The 24688-nt window shown below is 32.7% G+C and overlaps 1 protein-coding gene across 1 annotated transcript in view; it reads right to left on the reverse strand.

Moving 5' to 3' along the window:
- The window catches only part of LOC126750246 (neutral alpha-glucosidase AB), a 57208-nt gene extending 34422 nt beyond the window's left edge, over positions 1-22786 (reverse strand). Inside the window, exons 1-9 of the mRNA XM_050459801.1 lie at positions 22625-22786; positions 12437-12532; positions 12137-12376; positions 11903-12079; positions 11716-11810; positions 11114-11219; positions 10970-11053; positions 5323-5572; positions 4941-5268 (exon numbers count right to left, since the gene is read on the reverse strand). Of these exons, the coding sequence (XP_050315758.1) occupies positions 4941-5268; positions 5323-5572; positions 10970-11053; positions 11114-11219; positions 11716-11810; positions 11903-12079; positions 12137-12376; positions 12437-12532; positions 22625-22635 (1387 nt within the window). The 5' untranslated portion in view covers positions 22636-22786. The remainder of the gene's footprint in view (positions 1-4940; positions 5269-5322; positions 5573-10969; positions 11054-11113; positions 11220-11715; positions 11811-11902; positions 12080-12136; positions 12377-12436; positions 12533-22624) is intronic.
- Between the last annotated feature and the right edge of the window lie 1902 nt (positions 22787-24688).

Below are 24688 nucleotides of genomic sequence, written 5' to 3' on the forward strand. Positions count from 1 at the left end.
ACAATATAATCATTAGGTTTGTTCTAGCACAATATTTGGAATAGTTTGAAACTAGTTTAGTGTATATCCCAGTTGCGCGTGATTAGCCTGAAACCTCGTTGCAAACGGTTCCATTACGTAATGCCTCACACATTCACCCATAGGGAGTATTATTCATGTATGGTTTCTGTAATGGTAGCGCATTACGTGCTGTTGATGAATACCGACGTGGTTTTCCAAATCGAAGAATTCCTAATCGAAAAGTTTTTCAGACAGTTTTTGCAAACGCCCAGGAAACAGGAATGTTTCCAAGCATAAGAATTAATTCTGAACGAGAGGCGGACTAAATGTAGAAAATGTTCTGGATATGGCTGAAGAGAACCCGAGTGTTAGTACGAGGCGGATTACAAAAGAACTTCGATTAGCATCACATGTAGACGTTTAGAAGACACTTAGGAAAAACGGTTTTAAGCCTATCCATATTCAATCGGTTCAACATCTTCAAGAGGATGATTTTGGCTTAAGGGTTCAGTTTTGTGAATGGATCCCACAAAATCGAGACCTACATAATTACATTTTATTTAGCGATGAAGCTTATTTTACCCGCAATGGAATTAATAACCGACACAATGAACATCGGTAGTCAGATGAAAATCCTCATGCCACGTTTGAACAAAACGGCCAACAATCTTACAAATAAACTTCAGAACCGATTATTTCTGAAACGGTCGAGAATCGGATTAAAACATATGAGTTAATTTATCTTATTTTGACCTTCTGAACATGTTCCCAAAATATTTCCTTTTCCTCCCGAAACACCCTGTATGTACATATGTAAAACTTTATAACATAAAAAGTAGTTAATAAACCTAACAAGAAGTAAGACCAGTTGACTTGCGTCTCTGGTAATCGAGATTCGATATATCAGGGAGAAGGGAACGGTGGAGTGGGTAATTATGGCAGCCAGTGTTGCTACTTTCAGCGAAAGCTGCACCGGCCACGAAACTACTGTCGCGCTTCGAAACCGATTTTGTCACGTGGTGGACCGCACTCTTAACATTGTGAATTGTTGTGCATGGTAAAAATTTGAATTTAAGAAGTTGAGATGCTTCCGCTTCAGTAAGCAATTTATGACCAAAATTTAAAATATGGTGTGTTCTTCGGTTTTCCATATTCAGCCAGTTGCATTCAAAGATCAAATGAGAGACATGGTCACATTTACGTATTCCATACAAAACACTACAGCTGTATACTGTACTTTTTGAATTTTATATTTATTCTTCGCAGTTAGACAAGGCCCGTACAGAAAGTCACAATAATTAAAATGCGATAAAACAAGGCTATCACACAATATCTTTTTTAATGGAAAGTTTAACAGTTGTCGGTTGTTATGAATTAATTGAAGAGTATAAAATCCTTTTTTAATAACCGTCCGTACATGTTCATGAAATCTTAGATCCTTATCCACTATTAAGCCCAAATTTTTTGCACAAGATACAAAGGATAAATGTGTGGCGCCAATGTGCAGATTAAAAGACTTTTTTACCATGTCTTTTTTGGTTTTACTACCAAAACACAATATCTTTGTCTTGTTGGGGTTTAAGTCAAGATTATATTCGTAAGCTAATTGATTAACGATATTAAGATCTGAGTTTCTTTTTCCGGCAGCTTTCTGATCTTGGGGATTGAAAGAAAAGTAGATCTGAGTATCATCAGCATAGGCATGTGCACTACAAAACAAAGGAGCAGCAATAACGTCTATTGTGTAAATAATAAATAAGAGCGGGGATAAAATAGCACCCTAAGGTACACCAGATTTAATCAAAATATTATTTGATGCCGAGTCACCTAAACTGATCTGTCCCGAAGAAATGATCCAACCAGGTTAAGTGCATCGGCCTCAAAGCCATAGTACTTAAGTTTAGCTAATAGGAGCCTATGGTCTAAAGTATCAAAGGCCTTAGACAAGTCCAACAAAACCAGAACCTTCATCGAAACTCTTAATGACATGATCAAGTACCGATGCTAAAGCGGAGGGCGTATTAAACCCTTTTCTAAATCCGCACTGAAAATCAGGAATAATTTTATTATTGTTAAAATGAAAAAAAGTTGGTTATATAAATACTTTTTGATTACATACTAACTTTTTCCAATACTTTAGACAATGTCGTTAATATACTTATAATTCTTAAGTCGGAAAAGGTCTGAGGATCATTTATTTTAGGTAAAGGGATGCAAATTGCAGTTTTCCAGAGAGTTGGTATATCGCTCGTTTCAATTGAAGAGCATAACTTCTAAAGGGTCTAAGTGCCAAATCGCAAGAATGTGCTTTTGCAACGCGACGAAAGATGGCGCAAGGTCTAAGTCCCAGCATTGCGTTTAAGTTAAAAGGGCCTATGTGCCACCAATGTTAGTCTGTTTATTTAATCATTAAACTTCAGTATAACGTGGCGCTGCGATGGAAAACAGTAAACAGGCTGGCAGAAAAAGGCGAAAAAGAAATACGGAAAGTATCCTAAATGAAAGAAAAAGATTGAGGCTATCTGGAAAGCAATATACAAACTATAAAGGCGTTTTAGTGTCCAAAAGAAAAACACCAACAGACAACATGGTAAGTTAACCTTAATGGATTATTTATAAACCGGGGTATCTAAATATTTTTTTGTTTGTTTTAGGAATGCAAATGTAATAATTTAAAATGTAAACTGATCTCGGCTGCACAAAAGATGCTCCTGTTTAATGAATTCTACAAAAATGGAAGATCATATTAGACAAAGTTCTTACTTATTTGGTATGATTCAAGTTGTACCGGTCAATAGACGGCGTCATGAGGAAAGGTAAATAAGGCACGAAAATATTTTCCGAGCTTAAGAGAACAAATTAAAACTTACATTAATTCATTACCAAAAGAAGAAAACCACTACAGTAGCACTAAATCTTCTAAGGAATTTCTTAGCGCGGAACTATTTATAGCTTTTAAAAATAAATTTCCTGATACAGTGGCAACATACAGATATTTCTCAGATGTGTTTAAAAAGGATTTTCCCAACTTACGATTTGGCAGACGAAAATCAGATACATGTTCCACCTGTGACCGTTATCAAAATAAAATAAAGGCTGCAACTGATGAAAACTCTAAACAGTCACTTAGTTCTCAGTTAGAGTTTCATCACAGAAAGGCAAAAAAGGCTAGGAGTGAAATGCAGAAAGGCAAGGTGGAATCACAGAAGCCAAGTAGTGACCACTTAGTTTTATCTATAGATATGGAACAAGTCCTATTTATTCCTACATTAACACATAGCCAGATATTTTATAGCCGCCAGCTTTCCTGCTATAATGTCTGCGTTCACATGTCAGACAATGGAAACGCCTATATGTGCTTATGGAATGAGTCAATTTCAGGAAGAGGCGGTAATGAAGTTGCATCAGCATTACTCAAACGCATTACGTATTACGCCGAAATGATCTTCGATTGGAACCAAAACTTACTATTTGGTCTGATAACTGCATTGGACAGAACAAAAACCGTATGCTTCTGTTTCTTTTTCTGTATCTTGTGGCAAATAGTGTCTTTCAAGAAACCGAGCAAAAATTTTTACTTAGCGGACACTCTTTTCTGCCATGCGACCGCGATTTTGCTCAAATTAAAAAGAGAAAAAAAGTAATGAAAAACTATGTGCCAAGTGATATCGAAAATATGATAAAAAGTGCACGTCATCAAAATTTACTGTAGTTCCTCTGACAGAAGAGGATTTCAAGGACTTGTGAGACTATGTTAAATACTTCGAAACTTAACATTTCTTCGGTCTGTTGGATAAGAGTCTCACATGAAAATCCTGGCAAAGTTTTTACTAAAACATCATTAAGTGAGGCAAGAGTAAACAATATGTAATGTTATAAAAAAAGAAAGAAAAGTAGAATATCTGAAAAGTATGCATCTCGAACAACTAAATTGCAAAAATAAAATATCTAAAGAAAAACTAAAAAATTTAGAAGATATGATGAACTATATTCCTCTCAAACATCTGCCTTTTTACGACAAACTTATAGAGAAGACACATCAAGCTTTGGATATCCAAACGCCTTCTACCAGTACCTAATGAAGTGACATAAGCAACGAGCTTAGACCCTTTTTGCAAACAGATAATATTGGCACTTAGATACCTTTAAGGATGTTTGATTTTGTTTTGTGTTTTTTTTTTAAATTTCATTCATTTGCTTTAAGTTTATTTTCATGTTAGTATTTTATATTTTAATACTGTATATACTAACAAAACTAAAATAAAGAAAATGTATACCTTAGTGGTTTTATTAAGGTTTTAAAGTGTTTGTACCGATTTTCTCAAACTTTAGCTTTTTGGCACTTAGACTCTTTAGAAGTTATGCTCTTCAATTATAGAGTTAATCGTATTAGTTTTTTTAGCATATCTTCTATAAAAGGCTACACATTTTTAAATTTATTGAATCTACACCTACAGCATTTGATTTAAGGGTTAGCAAAATTGAATGTATTTCTTGAGAAGTTTTTAGTGAAAAGTTAAATCTAGATTTAAAATTATAAACATTATTGTTGTAGTGTTCTATCTTATCCCTACATTATTCAGTTATTGTTTGTAAAAAAGAGGTAAAGTATTTATTTATATTTTCAACGATCGATAGGTTTTAATAATAAAGATAATTTGATACAATGTCTTATGTACGGTAAAACAAAGCAAATATCTTATGTGAAAAGGAAAAAGGCCACACATCTTTGGAAATTATTACAGAAAGGATCTTATTTTTTCCAATGCCTTATTTTTGGGTATTGGTAAAGGTACTTTTCTTTAATTTGTAAACGTGAATAGGATTGATCGGCAATTTTTCAACAAAAGCTTTTATTAGAGCCAATGCTTTTTTTAATTCTATGTTTTTATTTAACTTTTTTATGTCAGAGTTTTAATAATATAATTATTATATCTTACCTTCATACACTCCGCCATCTTTATTCTTCACATACAAATCATAATTTAAAGCATCCTCATGCACGAAATATCCACCTTCCCTCTTAATATGTGGGTCAATAATCACCACCAATTTCCTTCCAGTACTAGTCAAGTTATTCACCATATTTTCAGGCTGAGAAAACTTAATTGGATCCCACGTGAAATACTTTTTACCATCAGTATACTCTATATCCAACCACATCACGTCCACTGGCATATTATTTTGGTCAAATTTGGCTACTACAGTGGTAACATCATCTTGGTCGTTGTAATTCCAACGACTTTGGTGGTAACCCAACGCAAAAAGCTGGAAGCATAGAAACAAAATAGTAACATATCACTTTATTGTTTAAGAACTTACTTGTGGTAAGCCGTGCACTCCAGTTAAAGAAGCATATTGTTTAACGGCATCTTTGGGAGTGGGTCCGGTAAGAACAAAGAATTCCATTGCGCCACTTTCGCTCATAAAACGCACGTCAACGTTAGGATCGGTTTTGGATCCACTCACGAGGTTTACCAGTGATGAAACCACGTTGCCGTCTTTACTGTTGTTTATGTCTACCCAGGTTTCCGCTGCGTTATGCCAGAATATTCCAGTAGTGTGTTCTGGACTAAAAAAATATTTATATATGTAACAAGTGTGTAAAACGATCCTTTTTTTATGAAGGGGAATTTCCCAATAACACTGTAGTTAATACTTAGATCGTTAGCAGTATTATTTATTTTACGAAGCAGTTCACCCCTTTTGGTATGCGATTTCTCTATATTCTCTAAACTCTTCATATGTCCGTACAAGTAATAGTCCAAGGGATTTAAATTTGGTGAGCGAGGAAGCAAGGAAACTACGCCCTTGCACTAAAACCAAAGTCCAGGAAAAGTGATTTAGATATTCAGTGACATTTCTTCTACTGTAGGGCGGAGAACAGTCATGCTGTATATACATTCGTTGTCTTCTTTGAATTGGAATATCTTCTATAACAACGTCTCAAAAGAAGTAACAACGTCATTATCATTATAACAACGTCTCAAAAGAAGTAAAGGCAAATTGTGGATGTCAAACATATAAGAGCTGCCTAATGAAAGTCGACTAATATCCAAACAAACATTAACCGAAAAATGGTATTGGAAAATCTGTTTAATTGTTGCGTAGGAATTTTCAAGCTGCCAAAAATTGAAATTGTTCAAATTATCGACACCCTTTCAGGTGAATGTAGCTTCATTGGTGAAGAAAATATTATTAACCAAATTATGACGTGCAATGAGCCAATTACATAAGAAACTGCATAAGACTGCACAAGAGAGTCTAGCTCAGTGAGCTGCAGATGAAATGGGCACAAACCGAAGTTATGCGTTGTTCTCTATACAGTTATTCGGGCAAAACCACTGCGATGTGCTTATCTGCGAATACTGATTGATCGTGACCATTTAATACTATACAGTATTACTTTTTCGACAGCTGGTGATGGACGTATGAGACAAGCATTTGAAAATGATGTTGCTCTCAGTTGATTGAAAATCTCTCCCAAATACTCGTCTATTAAATATTCTTCACTTTGGATACCGGCGGCGGTATTCAACCACTGCTGCTCTACTAATTCAGTATACTAGCAGCATGTCTGCGTATTTGTAACATGACATTAATTGGTGCAAATTTCTGTCAAACTGACGCAACTGCTATAATAACAAACGCAAGAAGTATATATGGCAGAAACAAAAAAAAAAACAATATGTTACTTAATGCTGATCGAACGTCATACTAGAGATCATTATTATGGCATTGTACTTTTGGGTACTATAATTCTAAATTTTAAAAAATCATATCTTGGTAGGGACGCATTTGCGGTTCATAGGACATTTTCGATTCGAATTTACCTAAAGAACACGTGACATAATTTGGTACCTTACCTCGCGGCACATCCTGTATAAGCCATGAATTAGGCAATTATGTGAAGTTTTTGTACTTATTCATTTGATTTATAAGGATTATACTTATGGCGGGAATAAAAAAAGTAAATTCCAAATTGAGAGGGTTAAAAAATTAGTCACCTTTTCTTGTAATGTCTCTGATTCGGTAGAAATGTTCTTTTTTTACTTCTTCTTTTGTCTGTCAATATATTTTTTTTCTTATTAAATATATAATATATGTATTTATCTTATTTTTTTGCGTCTTATAAGGTAATTTACGTGATATGTATTATTTTTGTTATTATTATTGGTCTTTGTTTGGTTCAATAGGGCACCCTCTAGTTAGACTGTCAAGTGAATGTTGAAGGGTATTTGATAGCAAAGTTTGTAAATTTTTGGATTTCGATATAAATATATAAAAGAATGTACATTTAATTTTATATTATTATTTATAATTTATTATGTATTCAAATACTCAGCATAAACATGAAAAAATAATCTTACTTTTCTGTAACAAATACAAGTAGATCACCTTTTAAGAAAAACTGTTGTAGGTGAAATAAGTAGGTAAGAGAGAAACCGGTGAAGTAAGAAAAAGTAAATATTTGGGAATTATAACAAATTTGCTAAAAAATAATTATTGCTTATCGGGTAAAGGTAATATCTCCTCTAAAATAACCAAATCTCAGCTTGTACATAATTAATTAAACTGGGCAAGTACCTAGTCATTTCAGTGGTAAGCACTATCAAGTAACAAATCAAGTTAAAAATTGCATATTTACAGACACAATTACATAATTACAGCATAATTTCAAATTTTTGAAAAAAAGTTTACGAGAAAGATTACCTTATTTAAGAAAGAAACATATTTCTGCTGTCAGTTGATGGTTCTAAGCATCTTGATAGAGGGGAAAGGTGCACTGCGGTATTCCTAGACTTATCAAAGACATTTGACGCTGTTTCACATAAAATATTGTTTATAAGATACTTGATAAATAGGGTTTATAAAGCTTTTAATTGAAAATTTTAGTAATTATCTCTCTCAGTAAATACAATACACCAAAATAAATAAAGAGGATAGGAGTGCCGCAGGGAACTGTTCTAGGTCCTATATTGTTTAAACTATACAGGGTGTTGCACTGCCAGGCGGGACACAGGAAATCCCATCTAAATTTTAATAGGGTCAAATATTGGCTCTCCTAATTATTTTAAAGAAAAATATGTTAGAGTACTTTAAGGAGCACTAAAATCTGCAACCAACAAGATAACTTTTTATTTTGTAGGTTTGCCCGTTTAGAAGTTATTGGCGAAAATCTTGGTGAAAATGTTGTCTTTTTTTTGTCGCCCCGTACTTACAGGTATCACTCAAGGTGAGAAAGTTAGGTAAGCGTAAATTTCCAAGTAGAGTTGTCATAATAAAATTGTGGTGTTAATTAAATTATAATAATATAAACCATAAAATATTTAAAAAAAAACTTGTAAACTTTAAGACTTTACTTTTTTATCAAAAGTAATTTATTAAACTGAAAATATTAACTTAAAAAAAATGTTATAACAAATGTTCAAATATTCCTCCATAAGCCGCTAAGCGATGACCCAAATGGTCGTAAAACTCATTTGTAACATTTGCTAATTGATAAACTGAAATTTTGTTACTTTCCATCGAAATCGCATTTTTTAACTCTTCGAGATTTGGATAATTCTTATCCTTGTAAATTATATTTTTTAAATGGCCCCACAGAAAAAAATCGTTGGGAGAGAGGTCAGGAGACCTTGGTGTCCAATTTATTATATGTCGCAGGCCAATAACATTCCCATTGAAAGCGTTACTTAGATATTTCCGAACAAGCGTAATATGCGCCGGGCAACCATCCATTTGATACTAAACCTCTTGATTTTCCCCGGCAAGATCATTTAAATTCAGCAAAATTTGTTCCTCAAGTAGTTCTTAATAATAATTTGCTTTTAAATTTCCATTGAGAAAGGATGGTCCTAAAATGTGGTGTCCGAAAATCCCTGGCCAAAATATTAACTTTCTGTGGATACTGAGTTCATATTGTTACAAATCTATGCTGATTTCCTTTATCCCAATACCGATAATTTTGAACGTTAGGTTCATTGTTCAAAGTAAAAGCGCATTCATCTGTTAAGCAAATATTTCTTATAAAATATTTATCCATGTTTGCCCTTTCCATCATATTCAAACAGAATTCCCGCCACTGTAATTCATCTCCAGCTCTAAGCTCCTGATGCCTTTCATATTTGTACGAGAAATATTTTTGTTTTTTTAAATCCCGAAACGCACTTGTATAATCAATGCCCATGATCTCTTGTACTTATCAAGATTTCTTGTACTTATTTTTCCTTCATTTTCTTCCACATTTAAAAAAACCTCTATCATTTTCTTCGTTTTCTTGCCTTTGATGATTCTTTCGTTCATTGTTTGCCTCACATTCGCAAAAATTTACTACAGTGCCCTTTTGCTCAAATGTTTGTTACAGTCCTATTAACTGTTGATTCTCCTGATATCAGCCTATTTGGAAAAAAATCTGCAAACAAGTCTGAAATTTCTCACCTTTCAAAGTTCTTTGGAAACTATTGCCTTGGTAGTTTTTCTTCAGTGGTGTAATATCACCAGTCAAGGCTAGTATAACTGTGAATACGAGACAATAAAAGAAGACAAATTTTCGTAAAGATTTTTGGCTGTTAAAAACTGAAAATACCAGCTGAAAAACCAAAAATAATTAATTATTTTGTTGGTACACAGAAATAACTCGAAACTGCAATAGCCAAAAGATAACCTTTAATAAACCAAGTGTATCTAAAATTAAATTAGCAAACTATTTGTATATCTTATGAAATATAAGGATGATACTTATACAGTTCTAAAAACTTATTGCTACAAGGCATTAAAATTATAAAAAGGAAAACTTGTTTTAATAGAAGAAAAAAAGAAAGAAAGAAAGAAAGAAAGAAAGAAAGAAAGAAAATGTGCTATATTACGTAAGACAACAAAATCTTGTGTACAAGCATCCTAAAAGCTAAAAAATTCCAAATTCACTTCAAATTTCAAATTTCAAACAAAAATAACATCTAAAACACTTTACCATAAAATTTACACACATTAACAAAATTAATCATAACAAAACAGAGTGAGAAAAAAAAAGGATCTTTTTGATAAATTTCATTAAAAAATAAGTAAAGCTGTCAATAAAACAGAATTTAGAAGAAGTAAATTAAATTATTTAACAGGAAACAAAACTAAAACACTAAAATGATGTCAGAGCACAGGTTAAAAGGTATCATTAAAAAAATCGTCAAGGCTATAATATGCCCTGGATAATAAAAGTGATTTTAATTCCTTTTTGAATCTCTTAACTTCTAAAATTTGTCTGATACATAGAGGAACATGGTTGTAAATTTTTTTGCTAAGGTATATAAGTGAGTTCTTGGTGAGGGAGGATGTAGGGATTGGTAAGGGAAAATCGTTAACCTGGCGAGTCATATGACCAGTGTTAGAGGGAGGTTTAGGACATTTATGAATAAGAGTAGCTGTTTCTAAGATAAAAAGAGAAAAAAGAGTTAGGATTTTTTGAGATATAAAGAGAGGTTTACAAGAATCTCTTAACCCAGCGGAACATAGGTATCTAACTGCCTTTTTTTGAAACACAAAAATTATGTTTAATAATCCCTTTTTGGGGTTTACACAAAAAGGGATTATTAAACATAATTTTTGCAAGCCATAACGAAGGTGGGGGTAATAAAGAATTAAATTCTTGATTAAACGTGTACCTTAATATTAATAAAATCAGATCTTGCAATCTGAAGTGAACATATCAAATGAACGAACATGAATTATTGATTTTTTATGATTAAAGGTGCATGTCATCATATTTTCTTTTTAGACATTTCATATTAAAAAAAATCATTGATCTAGTTAAGCAATTGAATAAGTGATAACATTGATGAAGTGTAAAATTGGCAATAGATTGAGGCACAAAAACGTTTAAAGTAATCCTATACCTTTAGGGCATTTATAATAAATAATTTACCCTATTGCAATTTATATCAAATATATTAGTATTAAAATAGGTTAAGCCTACCTGACAGCATAGACCACAGGTATTCCACCATAGATTGCCATAGTACTGTCCATTTCATATTCAAATACATCCAAATTGTATAGCCTACAATCCAATAAAAAAAATATTTTGCTTCAAAAAATCAAAAATAGAGATATTTCTTACCTGTAGGGATCCAATCCACCTGAACCAGTGGTCCTAAGCGCCAAACGGTCTCCATGCTCTGGCAAACCATACACCCTTCGGGCTCCCGGGAAATTGAAATCAGCAGCTGTAGGATATCAAAAAAATTAACTTTAATTTAAAATAGACTTTATTCGTCTTAATTCATGGTAGCATATTATGTCATAGAAGTTATCACTCATATCATTAAGAAGTGTTATGATAGTTGTTATGACGCATTAAAAAGTGTGATATTAGAAGCATATCAGAGTTTAAATTTTAATATAATTGAAAAGATGGTTATAGATCTTAATACTTAGTACAATAAATTAGGAAGTTCTTACAAAATTAATTTCTTGGAATAAGTAATAATTTTATCTGATATTATGGTACCTGTTATTAACTTCCAATTATTAATCAATCCTAAAACAATAGCTGATCTGTTTGCCTTAACTTAAAGTTTAAGCTAGTTTTATCTATATTGAAGAATAAAAGATTTTCATCACATTATTATTTCATCTTAGAAAATGTTAAGATATTTTGGCTATAAAATAATAATACTCGAAAATGAAGTAAAATTAATAATTATTAATCTGATATATTACCAATAGCAGAAGGCCCTTTAGGTTTGCTATCATGATGGCTTTTGAAGTTTTCCTCCCACGCCCCTGGATCATCTTGAATTTGCGGATCTTTCTCTCTATGGAAAAGTAATTATCAAAACAAATAAAATGAAATTAAATTTCTTGTTTTACAATATATTACACTATAATGGATGACTCAATTTCTTACCCATCAGCAGGTTTAGTTCTATAATGTTCAAAGCCAAATAAGCCCTTTCCATTCACCACAGAAACCAAATGCTCTTTGTGGTAGAACTCCAACTTTAAGGGCTTAGCAGTAATAACTGCTTTAGCATCTCCAGCCTTTACTGATATAGATTCTGAGCTCCTACCCAAGATTTCCAGTCTAAAATTAAACAAAAACATTAAAAAATTGTATAAAACTTCAAAGATCTATTTATACTTAGCAGCCTGTGGCTCTCCATTCAAACTAAACTGTGGTTTGTATCTTGGATGAAGTCCCTGTACTTCATCCACAGTTACTTTGAATATATTTCCTGCAATAGCTGTTAAAGTAAGCTTCAAATTAGCAGCCTCTAGTTCAGAATTTTTGAGAGATGCACTGAAGCCATTATTATCTAGCTCTAATGTGGAGAGATCCAAGTAGTATGGGCTCTTATTTTGCTCATATTTTCTTAAGCGTCTTAAATTAAGAATAAACATTATTTTATGTATTGTAATTTCAAGGAAAAGTGTAAGTTACCTGCAAAAGCTGCTTTGTTCACATGTTTTAAAGTTGTTCTTGTCAACAGCCAAAATAGTTGTTAACAGTGAAAGGGCCAAAAGGGGTACAATCACCCTGAAAATTATATTATGTTTCGTAAAAGTGTAAATGACACCACAGGGAGACTGCCTTGAACAATTTAAGCTAAATGAGCATCCAGATAACAATGTGGATTTTAAGGAAGATATACAGTAGTGACCAAAAGTAGATACACAAAGTATTATTTTCATATAATTGTTTAAAGATTTACCTACATGTCCCCTAGATTTTAAATTATTATTATTTGTAAGGCGGTCTATAAAAAGATACCAATAAAATTCAGTTAAATATTTTGCTTGCTATCAGATAAAGCAATAATATAAATATAGCTGGTCAAAAGTAGATAGACAAAAACAATTTTGGAATGATTTTTTTGTCTAGATATTTATAAAATAAAATTAGTATAGTATTGCTTCTCTTTAACTCAAGGTGCAACATGCCACGCAGAATTAGATTCTCTCTTGATTTAAGACAACGCATTATTAATGCATATCGCGCGGGTGACCGTCAAATTGATATTGCTCGTAGATTTGATGTTAAAAGAAAAGCTGTTTGGGCAATTACCAAGAGATATGAAAGGACAGGATCATTAGAGCCAAAAAATAAATCTGGTTGACCAAAAAAATGGACATTACAGCTGTACGCAAATTAAAACAAATTAGCCAGAATAACCCTTTCATGACTTCTCGTCAAATTCAGATAGAATTACAAGCTCTAGGGATTTGTAATGTCTCCTCAAGGACTGTAAGACGAAGGTTGGTAGAAGAGAATCTATTTGCATGTAGGCCAGCAAAAAAACCATTGCTTTCAAAAAAGAATCGCTTATAGCCCGATTGGAATTTGCCCGTCAGCATATACACTGGACAAAGCATGAATGGAAACGTGTTTGCTGGAGCGACGAATCGAAGTTTAATTTGTTTAATTCCGATGGAATTCAATATGTTAGATGTCCTTCTGGCCAGCGTTTGAATCCCAAGTATACAAAACCCACAGTTAAGCATGGAGGTGGATCAGTGATGGTTTGGGGTTGCTTCTCAGGTTATAGAATGGGCCCGTTACATCGCATAGAGAGCATAATGGACAGGTTTATGTATATATACAGGGATATTCTCGGAGATGTTATGTTGCCCTATGTCGAAGACAATTTACCATTGAGATTCCAATTCCAGCAAGATAATGACCCGAAGTATTCCTCCAAAATTATGAAGCAATTTTTCGAAGAAGAAAAAATACCAGTTTTAAAATGGCCATCCCAGTCACCCGATCTTAATCCCATCGAAAATTTATGGGAAATTGTAGATTGTGACATTAGGGATACAAACTATTCAAATAAAGGTGAATTATTTGAGCGGTTGCAACAGAAATGGAAAAATATTGGTTTTAAACTCATAGATAATCTTATTGAATCAATGCCACATAGATGTCAGGCTGTAATAGACAATAATGGGTATTTTACAAAATACTAATATTGTAGATGGTTTAGTTTGTAATTAAAAAAAAATACTTTGAAAAAAAAAAGAGTATTGGTTATTTTTTAAATTTGTCTATCTACTTTTGTCCAGTGTATATTTAGTTATTTCTTATTATTTACCAAATTAGGTGATTGTTTCTAAAGAATGTTTTATTATTTTTATACATGTTTATGTTGTCCATAATATACTTAAATAAAATTTTTGAGAATAGCTTACACCATACAGCAATTAGTTTCGACCTTTGTTGTGCAGAAAATTCTGATGATATGATATATGAGGAATATTTTTATGATTTTGGTAAGGGAGATTACATAGCAATTAACGATGGTCTTGCTGGGATAGACTGGAATCAATTGTTTTTGGAAGAGACATCTATTGATGTCATAGTTTCAATTTTCTATAATGTGATCTACTCCTCAATGGAAAGGTTTATTCCTCTAAAGAGGTACAAAAGTTCTTCTTTTCCATCTTGGTTTTCTTCAGAGCTTCGCAGTTTGATCATAAGAAAGAAACAAATTCACAAAAAGTTTAAAATTAGTGGTCAACAGCAGGATTATGATGAATTTGTATTGTTGAGACAACAATGTGAGTACTTAAGAGAGTTGTGCTATTAACAATATATTAATAAGGTGGAAATGAATCTCGCTGGCAATCCAAGGTACTTCTGGTCATATATTCAAAATAAAAGAACTGGTTTTAGTCTTCCCTCCAGAATGACATAAAATAACAGGATTAGTATGAATATCTCGGATACTGCGGATATGTTTGCAGAATACTTTTCATCTGTCTATTCGGATGAGCAAGTCAATGACATACCATCTTTTGATTTTGATAAATCAATTTGTCTGAGCACTTTAACTCTGTCAACACAGGATGTTTATGAGGTTATTACTTTCTCAAAGAATAAGCTCTGCTCTGGACCAGACCATTCTTCCTAAAGAAATGTGTTTGTGTTCTTACGAAACCAATACTGTTCATTTTTAACAAATCTCTAGGTACTGGTTCTTATCCCACTCTCTGGAAGAGAAGTTTTCTAAAACCCATTTTTAAATCTGGTAGTAGAAATGAAATTTCCAATTATCGGGCTGTGTGTAACCAATCTGAGTTGCCAAAGCTGCTTGACTGCCTGGTCAGTCATAGGATTGCCTGGAGTTTTAAATCTTTATTTAATCCTGAGCAATTTGGATTTATAAAAGGCAGATCTACTGATGCTAATTTGGTGCTGTATGTCAACTACCTCTACCGCTTCTTGGAGAAGGGACTTCAGGTTGACTCAATATATACAGATTTTTCCAAGGCTTTTGATCGAGTTAACCATGGGGTACTCTTGCAGAAGCTTAGGGCTTTAGGTATTGTGGGGCCTCTTCTTCAGTGGATCTCGGGATTCATCAGAGGTAGAACCCAGATTGTTAATCTTGGAGGTACATGTTCCTCTAAAATTTTGGTACCATCTGGGGTGCCACAGGGCTCTCACTCGGGCCCTGTTTTGTTTTGCCTCTTTTTGATTGATTTAGTTTAGAAACTTGAAAATTGTCGTGTGGTAATGTTTGCTGATGATGTGAAACTATTTAGGCTTAACACATCCCTTTCTGATGCTGTGCTCCTGCAAAAAGACCTCAATTTATTCTTTGATTGGTTCCACTTGAATAGAATGTCCCTTAATATCAATAAGTGCCATAAGATTACTTTTTCTAAGCAAAGAAACCCTATTGCTTTTCTTTATAAAATAAATAATGTAGCAATTGGTGTCAAAACAGAGGTTTCTGACTTAGGAATATTTATTGACTACAGGTTGTCTTTTAAAAGTCACATCAATCAGGTGACTGGTAGGGCAATGAAAATGCTGGGTTTTATCCAACGGTCTACAACTGATTTGTCTTTGTTTACTTTTAGATTACTTTATTGCTCTCTTATTAGGCCCATCTTGGAGTATGGCTCAATTGTGTGGTCCCCGTCATATAACTGCTACATTGAGCAGATTGAAAAAACTCAAAATACATTTTTAAGGGTGGCGGCTTTTAGATGTGGTTACAGGAGACAGGAGTATTACTATCAGTAGGTCAGGGATAACCTGAACTTACCCACATTGGAGTCACGAAGAACATTACTCGACTTATGTTTTATGCATAAGGTTTTAAATGCTACTATAGATTGTCCCGAGTTATTGTCTCTTTTTAAACTTAGGGTGCCTTCCAGATTGAATAGACAATCAGAAATATTTTCAGTCCCATTCCACCATACCAATTATGGCATTAATGAGCCAATTACACAAATGGCTCGAAGTGCTAATGGTCTGTCAGGACAGATAAACTTTTTTGACTCTAGGATAACATCTTTTAAGGGGCAGTTAAAGAATATTATTTCATAGGGGCTTTAATTAATTAACTCATCTACACCTTACACTGATTTATAGATAGTTTTGTATATAATGTTTCTAAATATATATGTTTGTATGGGTATGCTATGTAATACTTTTGTAAATGGATTCCATTAATAAATAAATAAATAAATAAATAAATAAATATCTTTATTATAGAATTTTTATTTCCTTTGATTTTTTTAAAAAACCATTTGTCTATCTACTTTTGGCCATTACTGTAATAAAAAAAACTTTAAGCATGCATCATAAGCTCCTCCCGTTGACGTTAACCAGCCTATAAGTCCCACAAACCACACATTTATAGACCTTAAACATATAAGCCCTAACTCTTTCTTTATTCTGGAAGATGGCGGCTGACATTCTCCTCCCTGACCTGAGAAAAAAAATAATTATGCCCCAAAACAGGATTAGTCTTTTTCCAGGATTGCCCTAAACAGAAGGCACATAACCTTCATGATAAACATTCATGTCAAAGAGGGATTGGGCATGAAGGCCTAGTATAATAGGATCAGGTATGAAGGGTTTTGATCAGGTCAATTATGGGATCCTCTTAGGGAAAATGAAAGCTTTAGATATCACAGAGGGAGAACTCAAGTGGTCAATCTTGCAGGATCATTATCTGATAAAATGTGTGCCATCAGGGATATCAAAAGGTTCCCATTGTGGCCCTGCCTTGTTTTGTCTCTTCTTCATTTATTTGGCGAAAAATTATAAAAATTCCAGAGAAATATTAAAATCTTTTTGAAATATTGAGTCTTTGATTCATGCTGCTCTTCTAAAAAAAGATCTGCAATGCCATAAAATTACTTTTTCAAGGCAGAGAAAACCTATACAGCTTATTTCGTTAATAAATAATCTTCCAATTTGCTCTAAAACAGGAGTTTTAGACTTGGGAATCTGGATGGATTCAATATTATCAGTTGAGGATCACATCAATCATGTAACATAATAGAGCAATGAAGGTGTTTGGGTTTATTGCTCCCTTGTTAGACCAATTTTGAAATATGGACCATTTTGAGCACCTCCAAAAAGTCCAAAATAAATTTTTGAGAATTGCTGCATTTAGAAGTGGATATCACAGCGATAAATACAACCATCAGTGGGTGAGGGATTGTCTAAATTCACACTACAATCAAGAAGACTTCTACTAGATTTGTTTTCTACATAAAGTAATAAATGCTTTTATTGACTGTCCTCAGTTGTAACTTTTTAAACATAAAATTCCTTCTCAAAATATCATGCAGTTCAAAACTGTGTGAACCCATTTCACCACACTAATTATGGCATGAATGAACTAACTACAAGAGTGGTTTTTAGTGCTAATGACCTGCTAGGACAAATAAATAGAGTACTTACTTTTAAGCAAAAACTAAGATAAATTTTGTAAATTGTTCTTTCTTCAATCATAGTATTGTTAATAATTTGTGTTAAATGATGTACTTATTGCTTACTATAATTTTGAGTGATATGATATAGAGTGATATATTTATATTGAGTGGTACTTTTCACTAAACTTGATGTTTTTTACTATATTTATTTCTATAATAATAGATAAATAAATAAATGATCCCTCAACTTAGTTAAATTAATTATATTCCTTAAAGACTAGAAACTGCAGCTTAAAATGAATAAATCCAAGCCAAATTATGGAGCAAATTGTGCAAGACTCCCTTACGATTCTCCTATACCCTATTCCATATTTATCAATCCTATATCCCTAAAAACCCCTCCACCTAACAAGAAAAGTAAGATGGAAGTAAAGCTCTGTAGACTATAGATGCTTTTTGCATCCTACAAAAACAACTTCCTTTATGAGAATGCAACAACATATATGGTGATATCTCCAAGTGGATCTGAATGTGGAAGTATTGAGAAGACGAAGGCAATGGTAATAACCTGCAGAAAGACCCATTTAGTGAGAAAAGTCCATATAGAGGGAACAGAAAGTCTGATTATATAAAATAAAATTAAGTCCAAAACCAAATACTATTCTGCAATAAGTCTTAGCATAATCTTTACTGCCTTTTAAACAAAAAAAGTTTCTATTTGCTTAGCAACAAAACCCTTCTATTTAAACCAATCACTCTCTTCAAAGTCCTCGATGCTCCATGCCTACTACACCAAATCTCAAACTGTTACAAACATGCCCTTTAATGATCCCAAAATATCACAGCCAGGTGGTTCAGAATATCTGATTTATAAAATATAAATGTATAATCCTGATGAAGGAAATATAAATCTAGTAGAATTCTTCTTGATTGTAGTGTAGGCAAATTTAGACTATCCCTCACCCACTGGTAGAATGATTTGTACTTCTGATATCCACTTCTAAATGCAGCAATTCAAAAAAATTTATTTGGGACTTGTTTGAGCTGTTAACCAATATCTTAAAATAGATAGTCCAGAAGTACTTTAATAAGTGTCATACACGCCTTAAAGAAGATTTGTATAGTTTAGAAAACCTTCAAATAAAACATTTTTTACTTAGGCCATACCCTTAAAAGATACCCAAACTTTTTCAACTGAGTTGAAATTTAGATATATACTCGCCGGCATAAAATTCCGCCGCCCTGAAATATTGGCCAAGTTTGACGTTTTATAAATTTTTTATTTTTTATCAGATTCTCACGATTTTGCCATCAGTTTTTAGATACATTTGTTGTGATTTTTTTAAATCATTTTGTAAAGTAGCATTTTTCGATTATGCTATATTATACAGGAGTAAAACAAACTGTTGTTTTTTCTCGTAATTTCAAAAGACCCTGTAGGAAAATTAAGGTGGATAATTCTCTTTACATACTGTTCCTTGTAATCTTTGATGTATTCTAAATATTTCGATTTTTGATTCATTCCATTATCTCATTTCTGCTGCGAGCTGCAAATTTTTTATTTTTATTACTCCCGTATAATATAGCCTAATTGAAAAATTCTACTTTACAAAATGATTTTAAAAAATCACAACAAATGTATCTAAAAACTGATGGCAAAATCGTGACAATCTGATAAAAAATAAAAAATTTATAAAACATTAAACTTGGCCAATATTTCAGGGTGGCGGAATTTTGTGCCGGCGAGTGTATATTATAAAACCTAAATTTCATTCATATGTAAAAAATATTTGTTAAAACATAATTATGGGGGGTTTGTGATTGACAACCAACAACACTTTTCACACATGGCTTATTCAGTTAAGCTTATTCAAGAGATTATGTGACCTTTTCATAGCCATTCTGTAATACATTTTCATGGATGCTTAGGTCCTGTACTATTGTTCATAGAGTTGGGAGAAGTTATTTGAGATGGCTTTCTAGTATAGGTAAGAACAAAATATTTGCTAATATTAAAATAAAGCCCATTCATTATCCTAAGACCATTTAACAATATTATTTATATAATTTTAAAAAATAAGGCAATCCACACTGCTTTTTCCGCATACAGCGAGAAGGGAATATTTTTTATAAATGTTGTTATATTATTAATATAGAGTAAAAAAACAGTATATAGATAGGTAGCCCTAGATTAGACCCCTAACCCTCAGCTACTATCGATGGGTCCTGAGGACCCAACAAGTTTTTTATTTTGTCATATTTCTTAGGAATTTTATTTTTGCGGGTTGTCCGTCCCTGTACTCTCCTACTATATAAATTGTTTCCCAATGCAAGATGCAAGTAAACACGCGTCAGTCAGATTTAGCGATGCTGAGCAGTAGGTCGGTCGACTGGGTCCTCAGGACCCGTCAGTAGTGAATTTGTGAACAGTTTTAATAACTTATCTCCTAGTTTGTGTCAGAACAAGGTGTTATTTTTTCAGTGTTTGAATATTGTACAGGTAGGTGATTTTTTTTTTAAAGGTAGGTGATAAGGGTTAAAAAATTGGCTCAAAACTATTACACTAACCTACATAGTTATTTCAAGTTTTTCATATACGGGGTGTTCTGGACTCTCTAGGTTGTTTAGGTTTTTTTTTGTATAAAGCAATGAATGATGGATTTGATAATATTTATATGGATGGGCCATGTAATAGGATCTATATACAGGGAGCGTAAATAGTAAAAGAATATGGTATAATAATATGAATTCGTAAGCATGTGCTTTTTTTGCACCATATGTCTTCCTTTCATAGATTCTTCATCCAGAATAAATTAGTATCACATAAAATTTATTTATTTTCAGTATAATGGCGTGCAGTTCACAAGGTTTGTCAAAGAAACAGTTAGAAGAAATTTTAAACGACGAGCCGTTTTGGGAAGAAGATGCTGTGGATGAAAATTTTGACCAGGAGGATGAATCGAATAATACGGTTTTGAACGAAGTTACTATATTGGAAGAACTAGAGACCTTTGCCGATCAGAGTGACCTGCATGATGACGAGGAAATTTTCAGTGACCACAACACTGCCAGTGAGCAAGAGATTTCAGACTCGGACGAAGAAGAGCTTCCAATTAGAAATGCTTGGTATGGGAAAGATTTCACCACATGGTCAAAAACGCCAATTATAAGGGAGCGCACGGCAGCTCATAATTTAATAATTACTGACTTAGAGGGACTGCTCAAAATGATCCTCCGTCAACACCCCACGAGGCTTGGCTTTACTGCTAACTGATGATATGCTGAGAAAAGTAGTTACTTATACTAATATAAAAATAGGTATGTGTTGAGAAAAATATCGAAAGTTTCGAAGATACCCATATTCAAAAAAAAAAAATGTAGACCTGCATTTACAAATGATACCACCTTATCCGAAATGAGAGCATTTTTGCTCAGTTTTCATTTCTATTAAGTTGTGTCAGGTTTGATGATGTTACCTCTAGAAAAGAAAGGATTAAAACAAATAAATTGGCTGCAATATCAGAGCTTTTTGATGAATTTGTAAGAAATTCTTACAAAGTTATCCTTTAGCCCCGGATATTATCTAACAGTTGATGAGATGCTAATACGGTTTCGGGGTAGATGTTCGTTTCAAATGTTTATTCCCAACAAACTGGCCAAATATGGCAAGTTCAAATTTTGGCAGATGCAAAGACTCATTATATGGTGAATGCAGAAATATATTCCGGTGCTGAAATAAAAACCTTTGAACTGAAATCTAAGCTATCTAATCCAACAAGAATTGTTTTACGACTAGTGCAGTGTACTGAAGGCACTAAAAGAAATATAACTGTGGACAACTGGTATAGCTCAGTTGAACTTCTTGAAGCACTTAAAGACAAAAAATTGACATATGTTGGGTCATTAAAGAAAAATAAAAGAGCCATACCTCCTGAATTTTTGCCTCATAAGAACAGAACTGTTCATTCACGAACTCACACGTACTGTTCTTCACTGTTCATTCATGTCTCTCTCATACCAAAAAAAGGAAAAAGTGTCATTTTACTTTCCAGCATGCTCCACACCTCTTCAATAAACCAGGATACACTAAAGCCAGACATCATTCATTTCTATAACAAAACAAAATCAGGAGTAGATGCTTTAGATGCAAAGTGTGCATTAAACTCAACATTGAGAAGAACAAATCGGTGGCCAGTAGCCATTTTTCATGCCCTTTTAAATATTGCCAGTGTCAATTCTCGGGTAATATACCAATTTTCAAAAGGTAGTGAAGAAATTCCACAATTTAACTTCATCAAACAACTTGGAATGCTGTTAATTGATGAACACTTGCGTTCTAGAATGGACAACCCTAAAATGCCCTTGAAAATCCGCAATCTTATAGCTCATATTTTGCACATTGAAATTCCACTTGAAAAGGTAGTCACAGAACCTACATTCAAGAGCAAACGGAAAAGATGTAGCATTTGTCCCGCCAAAAACGACAGAAAGACAGCCATTAATTGTGATGTTTGCAAAACATCGATTTGTAATCAGTGTTGCAAAAAAATTTGTCCTAAATGTTTAGATAAGTAGATTTGTTATTTTTTTATGCTAGTAGGTTTGTTTTACTATTTTTGGTAATAAAAATTAAGATTTTTTGCATTTTTTTCATGTAGTGGGTCCTGGGGACCTGTCGATAGTACGAGTGTACTTACAATTGCTTGATAGTAGCTGAGGGTTAAGGTATGGAGTATATGTAGGTTTAAAGGCTTTAAAAATTTAATTTAAATAAGACCATTAATGAAGGTTTTCACACAAAAAAAGATAAAAAGAAGGCCGGTACTTAATAACGGTAGAGAGGTACTCCAGACTAAGGCTGACTCATTTTTTCAAAGCACATCAACTGAAACTACAGTTTTGCATTTGTCCAAAAGATGAATGGCTATTGAGCCCTCAAAACTCTTACCTCCTGGTCATCCTGGACTAGTTTTACCAAAAAAATCACAAAAAACTAAATAATTTTTTCTTATAACATAACCTCGAATATATTTTTTTTGACAGAACACGTCAAAACTGACGTGTCACAAACTTGAATTTGAAAATTGAATGCACAAAACACAATGTATAGAGTGGTGAAAGAATAGAGAGGTGGTTGCATACAAACTGATATTTTTCTGACAAATCTACTAGTGGCCTCTGGTTAATCCACGGAAACTATTGTAACTAACTTGACAGTTTGACATGATAGCTTTGTTTTGGTTCCTGTTAGAATCGTCCTAGAATTGTTTTGCACATGCGCAGATTGTTTGATGCGTTTTGGTTAAATTAGAATTGATTCCGAATTGAAAGTTTGGTGTTTTGGTTTTTTTTTGGACCGGTTCAGAATTGTTCTAGAATCGTCCAAAAATCCCTGCTCGAGAGTAGGGATCAATTCAGAATCAGGCAGTAACGCATTCAAGCACATACGCAAAAAATATATCCTTACAATTTTACTCGACTTCACCAAATTTGAGAAGAAGAAGAGGAAGAAGAAGAAGAAGAAGAAGAAGTAAATAAGTTATTTTTTATGCTTTTTTAATGTTTATTGTTTTTCTTGTAGATAGATTTCATTTAACATAAGAGTTATCTATTGTTATTATTATAATGTTATAATTATCGATTTTTTTTTAAAATCTATTGACATTTTTATTCCAGTCCTAATGTTTAAAAAAGTTTTAAAAGGGTCCAAAACCAAAGCAATAAGCAATATTCAAAATTTAAAAACAAGTTGTGTTTAGTAAATAAACAATCAGAATCAGCTGTTTACTGTCAGTGCGTCAAGCGTTCGGGTTCCATACCATGCAGAGTTGAAACGGGAGCGATTCCGGATTTTACTTTACGGCGCAACGAGTTCTGCGCAGTTCTAGAATCATCCCAAAATCGGAACCAAAACAAAGCTGCTAATTTGGTCCAATGGGTCGAAAGGCATGGCCAAAATAAGGCGAATAATCAAATTTAAATAATAAAAAATCTCATGATTTTTTAATTTAATATAAAGCAATATCTAAAGATCCTTTTTGATTAGATTTTTTTGCATATCAAAACGAATTAATAATCAGTTAAAAATAGTATACTCCATATAGCACCAATTTCAAAATGGAAATAAACGTTGTTTTTCTCTACTTCATTGATTATTTTCCGGAAAAAAGCAAATTGGAGAAGATTGTGAAGATGTTTATTTTATTTTCTTATTATGCATCTAAAGACATACCATTAGGTTAATAGTATCCGTATTTTACTAACAATATATATTAATATGGACTTGTTTCTGTTTCCTAATGAAAAATTAAACAAATTTTGAAATCTAATAAAAAATTCTACTAAAGAGTATTATCTAAAAAAACCATATACCTATCTTCAAAACTAAATAAACTATTTGAAAATGAAAGCAACTTATTAAAGTATAACATAAATAACTTACACGGTATATACATGTTTGTTGATCTCTTATAATAAATAATAAAAAAACTTAATTAAAACACAAATATTTACCTACACAAAATAGGAATAATCTTTAAAAAAAAATGAAGTTATAGCAAATTCATTCTGATCAATTCTGGGTGACCAACTCTCTAAACCTTAGTCAGCACAGGAATTGCTCTGACATGAGCATGAAATGAAATTAAAAAATTGCAAACATTATAGATAAATTCACTAAATGTTTTATGTGAAAACTTATGACAAAACAAATGTTTAAATAATTATGTATTGTAGCGTAATGTCAGCACACCGAGAAAAATTTCTAGTAACCATTAATAAAAACTCGATCCTCATAACTAGGAACTTAAGTAAAATAGGCGCTAACTTAAACTTTAGTTCCGTTAACTTTGATGATCTAGTTAATGATATAAAAATAAAAAGTAATACTTACTGGTTTCCTTGTAATTATTAACACATATTGTATATACTTTAATGGCTACTAGTTATGATTAGTTGACATTTAATAAGGCTGATTAAGATATTTGGTAACCCTTAATAAGCGCCATATATC

The sequence above is a fragment of the Anthonomus grandis genome, chromosome 1 (genome assembly GCF_022605725.1).
Source record: "Anthonomus grandis grandis chromosome 1, icAntGran1.3, whole genome shotgun sequence".
NCBI classification, from domain to species: Eukaryota; Metazoa; Arthropoda; class Insecta; order Coleoptera; family Curculionidae; genus Anthonomus; species Anthonomus grandis.